Source organism: Lathamus discolor, chromosome 4, assembly GCF_037157495.1.
Source record: "Lathamus discolor isolate bLatDis1 chromosome 4, bLatDis1.hap1, whole genome shotgun sequence".
Taxonomy (NCBI): Eukaryota; Metazoa; Chordata; class Aves; order Psittaciformes; family Psittacidae; genus Lathamus; species Lathamus discolor.
Window position 1 is genome coordinate 5,663,707 of NC_088887.1, and position 13,159 is coordinate 5,676,865.

Sequence of the window (13,159 nt, forward strand, 5' to 3'; positions counted from 1 at the left end):
CTTAGTTTTGACTTTGGAAGTTTGTTTACTTTAACTCTGATGCCATAGGGCTGAGACAGGCATAAAGATGTAAGCAGCCAAAATGCCAGCTCTAATTTTAGAATCCTCATGTCTAACCACTGACCCTTTCCATTTGAAACCCTGTTTCCAAATGAACCTTGAGGCAGATCCGTTGTAGGGAAGGAAGGAGGCAGGCAGTGAACACCTCGAATTCCCATTAATTGGAGTCAGACTGTAGAGCAGAAGATCCAGCTCACTGTTTGGTTGCCCCTGTACGTCTCCGGCACAGATGTACAGAAATGCAGTATTGGTGTGAATAGAGAACAAACAGGTTTGCCAAGGAGTGGAAGCACCAGAAAGAGCAGTAGCAGAATGTCTGCAAGACCTAAGTGTTGATGGTCATCAAGATCCTAACACATCCATCTACAGCTTCTTTCGACACTCAGATTAGGAGGGAGCATCCAATTATGACTTTCAAAAGCAGGACAGGATGGAGTGCCTAATCAGTGTCAACTCCTAACGGGTACCTAATGCATGTTCAAAACCTGCACATGGTCATCTAAGAACAACTCAGAAGATGTGATGAAGACACAACAGATGACATTCCTTGTCATCAATGTCATGGCAAAGAATCCTAGGCAGATCATTTGAGCACAAGAACCTTGGTGGCTGTGAGAATATGTGTCTGAGAGTGTGTTAAATGAGGCTGAGTGAGATCAGTTTTGGTTTTAAATGAAATCACCTTCCTCCCCACACAGTGAGCTTTAACATTATTTCCTATGTGGAACTGATTGTCAGGCATTGGGTCAAATTCAACTGTCTCCCTTCTGTTTCTCTCCCTTTAGATGCCATGTGAAGGCTGCATGGAGAGGGACAATAAGAGCACTGATGCAACCATGGAGTTCCTCCTGCTCGGCTTCTCTGAGCTGCTCTGTCTGCGAGTCCTCATCTTCCTTATCTTTCTCGTTGTCCATTTGGTCACATTGGCAGGGAATCTGATGATCTTCATGGCAGTGGTTATGCAGACTTCCCGTCCTCCCATGCTTTCCTTCCTCTGCCTGCTCTCTGCCATCGAGCTCTGCTATACCTTAGTCATTGTCCCAAAGGCACTCCTTGCCCTGATAGTGGTGGACGGCAGCACTATTTCTTTCATAGGCTGTGCTGCACAAATGCACCTCTTTGTGGCACTCGGCGGGGCTGAATGCTTCCTCCTGGTAGCCATGTCATACGACCGCTACATTGCCATCTGCCAGCCACTTCACTACGTGGCCGTGATGAGTGAGGGGTTCTGCCTCAGGCTGGCTGTGGCATGCTGTCTGGGAAGCTTTGCTATCGCCCTGGGGTTGACAGTGGCTGTTTTCCGCTTACCTTTCTGTCGGTCTCATCGTATCAACCACTTCTTCTGCGATGTCCCTGCTGTGCTGCACCTCACCTGTAGACAGGGTTATTCCTCTGAGCTGCCCTTGCTGGCTGCCTGCATGCTCCTTCTGCTGTTCCCCTTCCTCCTTATCCTGACCTCGTATGTTTGCATTGCTTCTGCTTCGTTACACATCACCTCCTCCATGGGAAGGGGCAAGGCCTTTTCCACTTGCATTACGCACTTGGCCATCACCTTGCTGCACTATGGGTGTGCCACCTTCATGTACATTCGTCCTAAGTCCAGTTACTCACCAGCTCGAGACAAGATGGTGTCTCTGGTCTACACCAACATTACTCCATTACTGTATCCCCTCATTTATAGCCTGAGGAACAAGGAAATCAAGAGGGTCCTCAGGAAAATGTTCAGGAGGAAGAAAATAGCTCAGCTGAACTCTGATTCTATCAGAGCTGTTATATGCATATGTGGTAAATTTTAGTACATCAAACGTGCTTGTTGGAAAATGGTCCCATAACCATGTTAGGACCAGATCCTACAGCAAATATCCAGGCAGAATTCAACATACATAAACACATGAATGACAAAAAGACACCTCTGCTAAAAAAACCACCCAGATCTAACAAAAAAATAAAGGTCTCTAACATAGCACTTTACCTAAAAGGAAATGCTTCAATGACTTTTGAGGATGAAAAGCTTTGATCCATTCATGGTCTCACTTCTGTGATCACAGATCATGGTAATCTCAGCACAAAAGATCAACACGGAATTATTTAAAGCTGCTGCATTGGTTTCATTATATTTCTGTCAAGATGAAAGTAGAAACTGGAAACTGGGAAGTAAATAAAAGAGTTTAGACTGGTAAGTTCATCAGAACAAAAAATCTAAAGGTGTTTATGGGAAGGTTGGAAGAAGAAAGCCCATACCTAGAAAGAAAAGGAAATTAAGCGGTGGTCTTCTCCAAATGTAGCAGAAGACTGCGCTCCAGTGTCCCATCACTGGATCATTCATGTGAAATCATCTTACTTTGAGTTACTCTAGATAATGAAAATGAAAGTGTCATCAATTTGACAATATGACTTTCCTATACCAGTTTTGCAGGAAGCAACCTTTTGTTTTACAAGGAGATGCTTTAGGTTTGAATTGTTCCTATGGCAACATAAAGGCTAAGAAACTGGTCTTATCAGGTGACTTTTACCAGGAACGACTGTATCATCTAAACAAGGATGCCTGAGAAGTGTTGAAATCCATTGTCGTAAGATTAATAATACCACTGTCACTGTTATTGTCATTTCTTTAACAAAACCAGTGAGTTACAGCACATGCTGGATGCAGCAGACACAAGAGTCTGAAAGGTACAGTGTAGTGTTATTTTGTGTGTTTCCTACATGTAGGCAGAACAAGAGGACTCAGACAAATTATGGAAGATCAGTTTTGGACAGGAACAGCAGGGGAAGAAGAAACTTCATTATTTTATTCAATACTTCCCTCCTCCATGTCTAAAGCCCCAAACAGACCCTATGATTCAGAACCCACCTCTTGCATATCAAATTGTTGGGGAAAAGTAAAACAAATTAAAAGGCTTGCTTCTGTTTCTCTCTGTAATCCAAAGGAATTTCATCACCCCAGATGCCCTCAGCTCTTTCCCTTGGCAGGCTGAGAGAGCAGAGTGATTTTTGCTTTCTCTGGGATACAATCATTAAAAATTATGGTGGATTTGAATAATGTAAAAAATTGGCACTGTAGCTAAAGAAGTTAACTTGGAGCCATCAGACAAGAGAGAAAAATGGAACTGAAAACTCACATTAAAAGCTGTCTTCAAGTTGACAGTCTAGTCAGCCTGAAACATTAACACAGACTACTGGCTCTCATGTCAATGAATACCTAATTACTGCTGTAAGCAAAGGTTCAGCTTCATTATTTAAAATTATCAAAGTTGTAGTGAACATTTTAATCACCTGCCAGTTCTTGAAACATGAGAAGGGGAAAAGCACGTTACTTACAAACAGAGAAGTAGTTCAGAAGTACATTAGAGAAGTACTTTGAATCAAATTCTATTAAGCAACTGTAATGACCATAGGACAAAACGGAAGCATCAATTGCAAATCCTGTCAAGTCCATCAAGCCTTGAAGTTAATCCTGCTGAAAGCATTGGCTCAAGTAGAGACCTTTCTGAGATTAGTAGGATTCTACATCACAGGTTTCTAACCTGCCTCTAGGAGGTATTGATACGCTCAAATCATAAATGGCAATAAAGGGCAGAAAACACTGAGGTTTATAATAGTGTCAAAACCTTGGCAGAGGCCCTCGTGTTTCTGTAGCTGGTGTAGGGATGGGGTAGCAGAGATATAACTGTCTGCTGCTAGCTGTGAGAAGATAGCAGGGCTGTGTCCTTAACAAGGGGTGTTCCTTGTGAACAACTGCACCTCAGCAGGTCTCTCCTCAGTGTAAGAATATGAATGATGCCTTTGGGAGGGATGACATAACTAAAGCAGCAGCCAGGCCAGACTCCCAGCTCTTTAGCTCCGAGACACATGTGGGAAGCAAAACAAGCAGTGAAGGCGTTCTGCAAAGACAGTCTCCACCCAATGTCCTTGCAGATGAATGGAGTGAGGAGATATCCCAGAGCATCTCACTATCCTCACCAGTATTCCCACACCCATTCACAGCACCCTTGGCCCCTCTCTTATGCCCAGCTGTGTTGAGTGCAGGGCTTTGCTGTATAGATCTGTAGAGAGAACTCAGGGAGGAGAGTGGGAAGAAGGAAGCTTATGAGGCAAGAGCAGCAACAATGTGTAGGAGACAACAGAACTGCTTTCCTTTTGAATGTTATCATTCAATTGCCTGCAGCTGCCTGAGGTCCCTCTTCCACACACCCACCATCCACCTTTACAAGTGGCTATTTCAGTGCTGTTGACCCAGAACCAGCATAGTGCTCAAGTGAAGTAAGACAGAAACATCCCTGGTGCATGAGGACAGAAAAAAAATAAAGATAATCATAGAATCACAGAATAGTTAGGCTTGGAAAGGACCTTAAGATCACCCAGTTCCAACCCAGCTGCCATGGGCAGGGACACCTTGCACTAAACCAAGTCACCCAAGGCTCCATGCAACCTGGCCTTGAACACTGCCAGGGACGGAGCATTCACAGCTTCCCTGGGCAACCCATTCCAGTGCCTCACCACCCTCATAGTAGAGAACTTCTTCCTTATATCTAACCTAAACTTCTCTTGTTTAAGTTTTAACCCGTTACCCCTTGTCCTATCACTACAGTCCCTAATGAAGAGTCCCTCCTCAGCATCCTTTTCAGAACTTCACAGGGAACAGCAGGATCCAGTCAGGCAGTGCAGAATTAGGCAAGCGTATATTCCACCTCCAGCCAAAGACGTATAGGGCATCACAACTGTTTGGGTTGGGCAGGGTTTCAAGACCACCCAGTATATGCACTCCATAAAATGATCCTGTCCTTTCTCACAAGAATGCTTACACCTCCAAATTCGCAGAGGCCAGACATTGGCAAACACAGGTTTTATGAAGTTTTCCAATGAAACTAGCTAAAACACCTCTAAGAATCCCCTCGTGGTTTATACAGCTATAAAAAACAAGTATTCATCCTTGCAATTCATTTTGTAAAGGCTGCCCTGAACAAGGCACTGGATGAGAACACAGATCAGTGCTTTTCTCAGTGGTTTAGCACCAGTAAGGCTGTAAAATCACATAAAAACTAAGGAGAATTTGGAGGATGGTGGCAGAGACATCGCATAACATTCAGGGTACTCAGGATCCACTACCTTGAATGGCACATACCAATCAAAGAGGTACCTTCACTCAAGGAGATACTTAAAGGTGGTATCTTGACTGCTACCTACCAGTACCACTGATACTGGTAGGGCAGCAGTGAAATCTCCTTTTTAGTACAGAGAAACCAGTGAAAGCTCCTTTTTTTTGCACACTGCCATGTTTTGCTGACAATCCAGGTAAGAGATTTCCTAAAAATTGTTACTATAAATAATCAGTCTCCTAAAAGACTTCAATGCACTTGTATTGAACATGTTTCCTTACTTTTCTAGGAATCTAAATACAAACAGTTTACTCAGGGAATGTGTTTCTGTTATGGATTAGGACAGTGGAAATTCCGCCAGAAGTCCAATTTTAAGAGCACGGAGGAAGTTTCAGTGTATTGACTTCCCTGTCATATTATTACAGCCTATCCATTCTGGCTTTCATGGAAAGTGAGTCCACCAGCCTTCCATCTTCTTGATTCTTTAAAATCTCAGAAAACCTGCAGATAATCCTGTATTTACCCAAATAGCTTATTTTGTCCTTTGATCTGAAGCAGAGGGAAAGCATCAGGGTGAAATTAATACAGCAATTTACAAGAATGGAATTGTAGCCAGTGAAAATGGATGTGGGGAAAGGATTAAACCTAGAAAGTGTACTTACTTTATTATCACACAGGTGAAAAGCTGTCAAAGATGGGGATTTGCTTTAGTGAGAAAAGGTCTGTTTTCCTCATGTTTATAATTCAACATGCCAAGGGCAAGAGCAATATTGACTTTACTATGACAAAAACTAAAAAGCTATAGGATATTTACAGATAGAAGATTTACAGAAGAAGACATGAGTCCTTCCTGAGATTGCTTTGTGCCATTATATGAAATTACCTACCCAGCATATACAATCTGATAGGATCTATACGATATAAAAGAAGTCCACACCCCTATAAACAGGTTAATGGGGAACAAATATGTTAAATATTCTGCCCTTCCCCTCCAGAATAAAAAAAATCCTAAACTCTAAAAGCTTTTTATTCTCCAACTGGGTTGCTGTGCAGGCCTTAAAGTCCGTTTTAATGGAAGCAACCAGGAACATAGGACAAGAAATACCTGGAGACCAAAGTAGAGTTGAGGCATGAGGTGAAGCTCCATGCCAGCTGGTTGGTTTCAGAGTCAGTTTTACTCTGTCCTGCAATCATCTCCACATCAAAAAGCTGACTGAAGGTGCTATAATTCCAGCATTGTATCTGCAACCTAAAGCTCCTAGCTCTGAAGATCCTCTGTGTTCAGTTGTCTTCCAAAGTCCATGAAAAAGGGAGAATGGAATGTCAATACCCATCCAGTGTGTACCTTTAGCTTTACCTGCATAAATGCAAAGATACGAGACAGTCTGGTTCTACAAATTGGCATGTAAAGCTGAGGGAAGACCAGATGGCTCAGCAGCATCTGCCTCTAGCCCCGTCACTGCTGAAAATCAGGTCTCCTAAAATCTGTGCCATGTTTTACGGTGGTTGCTCTCAGCATTCATTTTAGTTTTTATGTTTCATTTAATGAAGAGTTCAAGTTTCAAAAATCAAATGGGGAGCTGAACTGGAAATAGACTTGACGGTGAGTTGGGAAAATGCTACTGCAATCAATGCCCTCTTTCCAGCTGCAAGACAGCAAGGTGTCTCTTTCAAATATCTTCTCTTGATGTCAACATTGAAACCACTCCGAATGAACACAGGTTGTTACTACAGCGACCGGTGGCAACTGTTCCCTTTCTGCACAGGACAGCAATGCTACAACACCAAAATTCAGCCAAAACAGCAAAAAATATGGGCAATTTTATTGCATTTAGATTGTGGAGAAAACTGGCAAGAAGAGGACCATAAAAATATCTGTAGACTTGAAACAGACATAAAAGCTTTAAAATTCCTATTAAACCCCTTAGAAATTAACAGCTTGGTTAATTCACACATCTAGCTCAGTGTAGAGAAAAGTAATTCAGACTCACACTGTCAAAGCGACTAGTGATATGGCTGCTAGCTGCGTGGTGTTAATGCTGATTGTCTTCGGTGTTGGTGAGGTATTTTCATGCTTAAGCATCATTAATCCAAGAGTGGGAAAGAACAGCTAGAGAATATGAACTAATGACAAATGACAGAGGGGTATGTATCTGTCGTGCAGAGACTACTACTGCTCTATTTTGAGCTGGATTCAACTACTAAAATAGTATTGTATTTTCCACAGCGTACTTGAAGAAGTCATACACATCGCTACTAGAAATCAGATTTCTTTGGGTCAAATTTGATGTTTATTGTGCATATGCTTTAGTGTTGCTAATGCTCAAGAAGAAGTTGAATACTGGTATTTTTTCCCCTATTTTTCTTCCTGAGGTCAAGTAATACAAGTAATAAACTACTGAAAACTTAATGCCACCAAGATAAATAAATACGTGCCCAGGAAGATGTGCTCTCGGAGAGGAGGGGTAAATAAGTGGTAGAATTGCACTTTTTGGATTTATAAGTATATAATGTGCTATAATATCTATTAGAAAGTAACTAACTCTTGTCACCAGACTTGTACCACTTAGGGCAGTTTTATGAATACGGCTGGGTTTACAGGGTTCCACTTTTCAGAATCAAAGAATCACAGACTGGTTGGGGTTGGAAGGGACCCTTAAAGCTCATCCAGTTCCAACCCCCTGCCACAGGCAGGGACACCTTCCACTAGAGCAGGTTGCTCCAAGCCCCATCCAACCTGGCCTTGAGCACTGCCAGGGATGGGGCAGCCACAGCTTCTCTGTGCACCCTGTGCCAGCGCCTCAGCACCCTTACTGGGAAGATTTCCTTGCTAATATATATGTAATCTGTCCTCTTTCAGTTTAAAGCCATTCCCATTGTCCTGTTCCTACAGGCCCATGTCCAAAGCCCTCTCCAGCTTTCTTCTAGGCCCCTTAGGGCACTGGAAGCTGCTCTAAGGTCTCCCTGGAGCCTTCTCTTCTCCAGGCTGAACAACCTCAACTTTCTCAGCCTGTCTTCATAGACCCTATACATCTCCAAGGGTGTTTCTCTCCAGATATGTGAGGAAGAGTGAGGGAGTGTACCCTGCTTCTACTGGGAATGAAACCCCACATCTACTCCCTGTCTCTATCAGCTTAATTCATTCCCTCACCCTTGTTATTCTTCTCAGGGGAGAAAGATAACCAGCTTGACTACTTGTGCAGTCAAGTCCTGAAGTCCCTAAGCTAGGGGTCACCATTTCATGATTAACAGGAGTCACTTGTGCTCCTGAGTTTCTGTATGTTAAAAGTCAATGTATGAAACTAATTTAACAGCTTAAACCACTAGATGGTAGGAGTCTATTTTCTGCAGGTAGACTGTCTGAAGTCAGTTGTTTGAAATATTCCAAGATAATTGCTGATGGAGTAAAGCCAGAAAACTTTCCAAGATAAAAAAAGAAAACACTACAATATTAAACTGTGGTTATGGAGGAAAGAATAAGAGGGAGAGTACATATTCTCTACAGGGAATTAGACACTGAAACAGAGCATCCCCTATGTTCTACAGAACTGTCAGGGATTTTTCTTAAAGTTGCAGAGAGAGTGGATAAAAGGAGTGAATCAGATGCCACAGAACAAGGGCAAGTTCCTCCTTTAGGCTGAAGTGCGGCTTGTTGCAACACGAGATTGGGGCCCCCGGGAGCCCTATACATCTGTGTTACTATAACACCTTCCTGAAAGCCAGTTCAGGATGCAGAGGTTCAAGTTATCAGCACGAAAGGGATGCTTTGATAGTTTCGGATGTAACATCAAGTGAGGAACTCCAGAGATTGTTTCCAGGTTCAGTTTCATGCATAATCTAGAAGGACATTTAACAGCACAACAGTGAAACTCGCAGCTCTAAAATGTGAGCAGCAACAATCACAATAAACAATTTATAAGAAACATATGAAAGAGATCTGTCTGAACTGCAGTTCAAAAGAAGCACGTCCCAACTCAGTCTTGGGAGTGCCTTTTGACTGTCCCAACAGTACCTCAAGGCAAGACCTGGTGCATACCCTTCCCCCTCACTTCCCTCACCACAGGCCCACATATCTGTAGGAGGAAAGCCCAGGTGTGTTGTGTAGTGATGTTTTCCAGCTAGATACCTAACCTTAGTGATACATGAAACAGGATACTGAGAAAGTGAATCAAAAAAAGATATGCCCTGTGATTCAGAAATACTCAGAGGAACTATAAACACAGGATGAGATTCAACCCTACAGACATACTAACACTACAGTTATTTTCTTACCATCAAAAAGCATGCAAGAGATGGGAAGCCCACTGAGAAGCCACAACAGTGGCATGGAGGTGTTAATCACAGAATCATAAAATCTGATCATAAAGATTATTTTTCCCCCTCTACTAGGCACTGGTGAGGCTGCACCTTGAATCCTGTGTTCAGTTCTGGGCCCCTCACTACAAGAGAGACATTGAGGTGCTGGAGCGGGGCCGGAGAAGGGCAATGGAGCTGGTGCAGGGCCTGGAACACAAGTGTGATGGGGAACGGCTGAGGGACCTGGGGGGGGTCAGTCTGGCAAAGAGAAGGCTCAGGGGGGACCTTATTGCTCCCTACAACTGCCTGACAGGAGGATATGGTGAGGTGGGATTGGTCTCTTCTCCCAAGGAACAAGGGATGGGACAAGAGGAAACAGCCTCAAGCTGCACCAGGGGAGGTTTAGATGGAGATGAGAAACAATTCCTGCCCCAAAGGGTGCTCAGGCATTGGAACAGGCTGCCCAGGGCAGTGCTGGTGTCATCATCCCTGGAAGCATTCACACACTGCGTAGACGAAGCCCCCAGTGACATGCGTTAGTGGTGGCCTTGGCGGTGCTGGGGAATGGTTGGACCTGATGAGCTTAAAGGTCTTTTCCAACCTGGTTGATTCTATGAGTCTATGATTTTTATTTATTTATTTATTTATTTATTTACAAAGACAAAATCCAATCTTATGATGCACAAGCAAAATGATGCTGTAAGTGAAAATACTCAGTGAGTTGTATGAATAATTCATATGTAGTACTCCACTGTACTGGGTACAGTGTCTGTGTAGATTCTCTCTTTTTCCCTTTGGGTCTGTATTTCAGTGCAGAGAAGGACACAGTAAAATTCCAGGCATTTGGGGTTTCTACTTCTTTATGCTTACCTGCTTATAGATCTCCTGCAGATCTTGATCTTGCTGTTTGGCTATCATTGGACACATTCTGACTGGGAGCTACAGTAGGTGAACTCCAGTCAGAAAAGTACATGTGACTTCTGACCACCATCATCTGGAATACCTCAATTTCTGATGTTCATCAGCCAACACTAACAAAGGGGAAAAAAGAAAGTAAGTCCTTTCTAGGCCATCTCCTCCAATAAGCCCCAGTAAATCTGTTCCTGCCTATTCCAAATAGCTTAGAGCAAATAACCTGACTACCTGCTCACTAATGAAACAGAGACAGAGCATCCCCAGCTTCTCCACCCTAGAGCTTTGGTACTTCTGAGATTCTGAAGATGCAAACTCAGATAACCCTGAGGAACTGAATGTAAGGTTGCAACACTGATTTATCCTTTTTTTTTTGCCTTAGGAAGAATATGAGCCCCTGAGATGCCCTAGAACCCTACCCTCCAGTTGCAAATCGTTCTTTCCCATTTCATGTCTATGTAGGCCTCACCTATCACAAAGATGTTAGCCATGGGTCGATCTGCCCCATTGCACATTGTAGACTGAAGAAGGCACAGTATTTTACAAAGACTGAAATGGATACATTCCAGTAGTGCAAACAAGGTACAGGATGTAGACAAGGACAACCTTATCCTGGTGCTGCAGTGGGAGTCATTCAAAGGTGGGGGAAAGGTGGGCCTAAAAATCTAAGACAGCACTGAAGACTGAGAAAGAACACTTTGGACAGGATGAAACTGGAATAAATTTAAGATATAACTATTAACATTTGAATAATTTAAATTGAATAAATTTAAGATATAACATTAACATTTGAATTATTTGCACTGGTGTTTTACTTCATGTGCCATGTAAAATGTAAAACTTCAGTATTTTAACCATTTGTTCTCAAATTTCTTTCGCCAGTGTTCAAACTTCTTGGGTTTGCCAAAGATGTATGGTTAGAGAATCACAGAGCTCACCACAAAAATGTAAAGGACCTCAGGAGGTGTGTAGTCACAACCCTTGCTCACAGCAGGGATGACTCCAGAGGTAGGTAAGTTGCTCATGGCCGTGTCCTGGAGAGTCTGGAACATCTCCATGGGTGGAGATCCCCTAGCTTCAATAGCCATCCTGACAAAGTCCTTTCTTTAGCCTTCCTTGAGGAGGAGGAGGAAGAGAGCAGGAGGAATGCAGCCTTACAGCAAGTGGAGGAAAAATGCCATCTGTATTTTATGGGGAGGGGTGGAAAAGCTGTGTATGGTTGGGAGTAACCTCCTTTATGAATGGCAGAAGGAGATACAACAAAAAGCAAGTTATTTCATATTTATGTGCTTTGGGAAGGAAACTAAAATCTTTCCTACATAGAAAGAGAATCCTGGCTCAGTTCCTCTCCCATGATTTTTTTCCTATTGAAAAGCAGGCACCATTCACTGATGCTGAGGCACTTGCTGAAAGAAAAACAGTACTTCTGCCAGATAAAACAGCATGGCTAGCACTCTGTGGCATAGCCACGGCCGCTTCCACTGCGTACAGACTTAGGAAATCCTCCCAGATACCTGCTGCGAGGACGGCATCAGCCACATTACCGCAGGGAAATGGACCGAGCAGTCCTCATCGCGGTGTCCGGGCTGCTTTCATCTCCGCAGGGCGGCCCGGAGCCGGCGGCAGAGCGGGTGCGGAAGCCCGAGCATGAGCGGGGACGGTGGCGAGGGCTGCCCAGGAGATGGCAATCGGGAGCCTCCTACGGGACTGGAGCAAAGGTGGAGGGAGGCTCCCAGGAAAAGGTGGCTGCCTTTAAGGTGGGTTTATTTGCCTGCCAGATGGGAAGTCTGTGACCAGCCCCTTTAAAACAGGTAAAGGCAGTACGGCTTCTCCACCCACTTGCCTTGATCTTTCATCATAACTGTGGGCCAGGCAAGGGAGGTTGTGCAATGTGTGCGCTCCAGTCAGGAGGCTGCAGGAGAGGTTCATGCACTGCGAGCAGGAGCCAAGGCTCAGAGGCCTGAGCCGGCAGAGCAGGCAGGGGCTGGGGGCCAGGCCCCCTCTCCAGCCGGCATGGAGCTGAGAACCTGGAGCAGTGGGATCGACCTCTCCCTTGGGCTCCTTCTCCTTTGGGCTCTCCTTCCTCCCGAGGTACCAGGGAAAGAAGGTAAGCATGGGACCCACCAGTTGCTCTGCCTGGAGGGTTGGGCTTGGGCGGGCTGGTAGAAGCAGACAGGGAACAGGGTCTGGTCAACACGTGTGGGGCCTCGGGGAACACCAGAGGGATGGGGGTCTCTAGGGAGCGCAGGTGGGCACAGAGGAAGCAAACCCCAATCGAATCCCGGTGGCTCAGTGAACTGAGTCCAGGTGTGTCTCCCCCTTCCCAGTCGAAGCACAAATGCCTCTGCGTATCCAGTGATCCAAGGGAATTCTGTCTCTGTTTGCCTTAAACACAAGTGTTGCAGATAACAAGTTTAAACACAAACTCAGAAAGTTCCCCCCGCCTCCCATCGCCAACACCCCACAGTTTCCTCGGGAAGCCTTTTTGGGAGTTAACCCTTGTGAGCAAGAGGACAGTCATTTTTGCAGAGGCTTGGAAGGTGAGACAGCCTCCTTCACCTACCCCGCTGCTGGAAGGCAGAGCTGGGCTTTACAATTTGCTCTTTCACCTCTTTTCTTAAGACTCCCTTGCTTCCTTTCCCTGTTCCATACAGTCCCTTCTATTGGACGTAGTGATCTTTTTTCTTCCATCTTGGCACAGTGGTTATGAAACATCCGGGGAATGGAAATTTTTAATACAGAAGTGAGAAGGAGTAAATCCCTGTTCTGTTCCTCACCTCCTCCTGCAGTTAGCT

At 44.4% G+C, this 13,159-nt stretch overlaps 2 protein-coding genes across 3 annotated transcripts in view; both read left to right on the top strand.

Annotated features, from left to right (window-relative positions):
• Window positions 1–845: 845 nt before the first annotated feature.
• LOC136012537 (olfactory receptor 10AC1-like) lies at window positions 846–1,982 on the top strand. Its single transcript, XM_065675632.1, has one exon. It carries the CDS (start codon window positions 846–848, stop codon window positions 1,854–1,856), a length of 1,011 nt encoding a protein of 336 aa, XP_065531704.1. The 3' UTR covers window positions 1,857–1,982.
• Window positions 1,983–12,075: 10,093 nt separating this feature from the next.
• EPHA1 (EPH receptor A1) overlaps window positions 12,076–13,159 on the top strand; it is a 33,046-nt gene continuing 31,962 nt past the window's right edge. For both annotated transcript variants that reach the window (XM_065676047.1, XM_065676048.1), the window contains exon 1: window positions 12,076–12,471. In XM_065676047.1, the coding sequence (XP_065532119.1) occupies window positions 12,378–12,471 (94 nt within the window). In that variant the 5' untranslated portion in view covers window positions 12,076–12,377. The remainder of the gene's footprint in view (window positions 12,472–13,159) is intronic.

Excerpts from the sequence above, each read along its gene's own strand:
- LOC136012537 (XM_065675632.1), top strand. The coding sequence starts at position 846 with ATGCCATGTGAAGGCTGCATGGAGAGGGACAATAAGAGCACTGATGCA.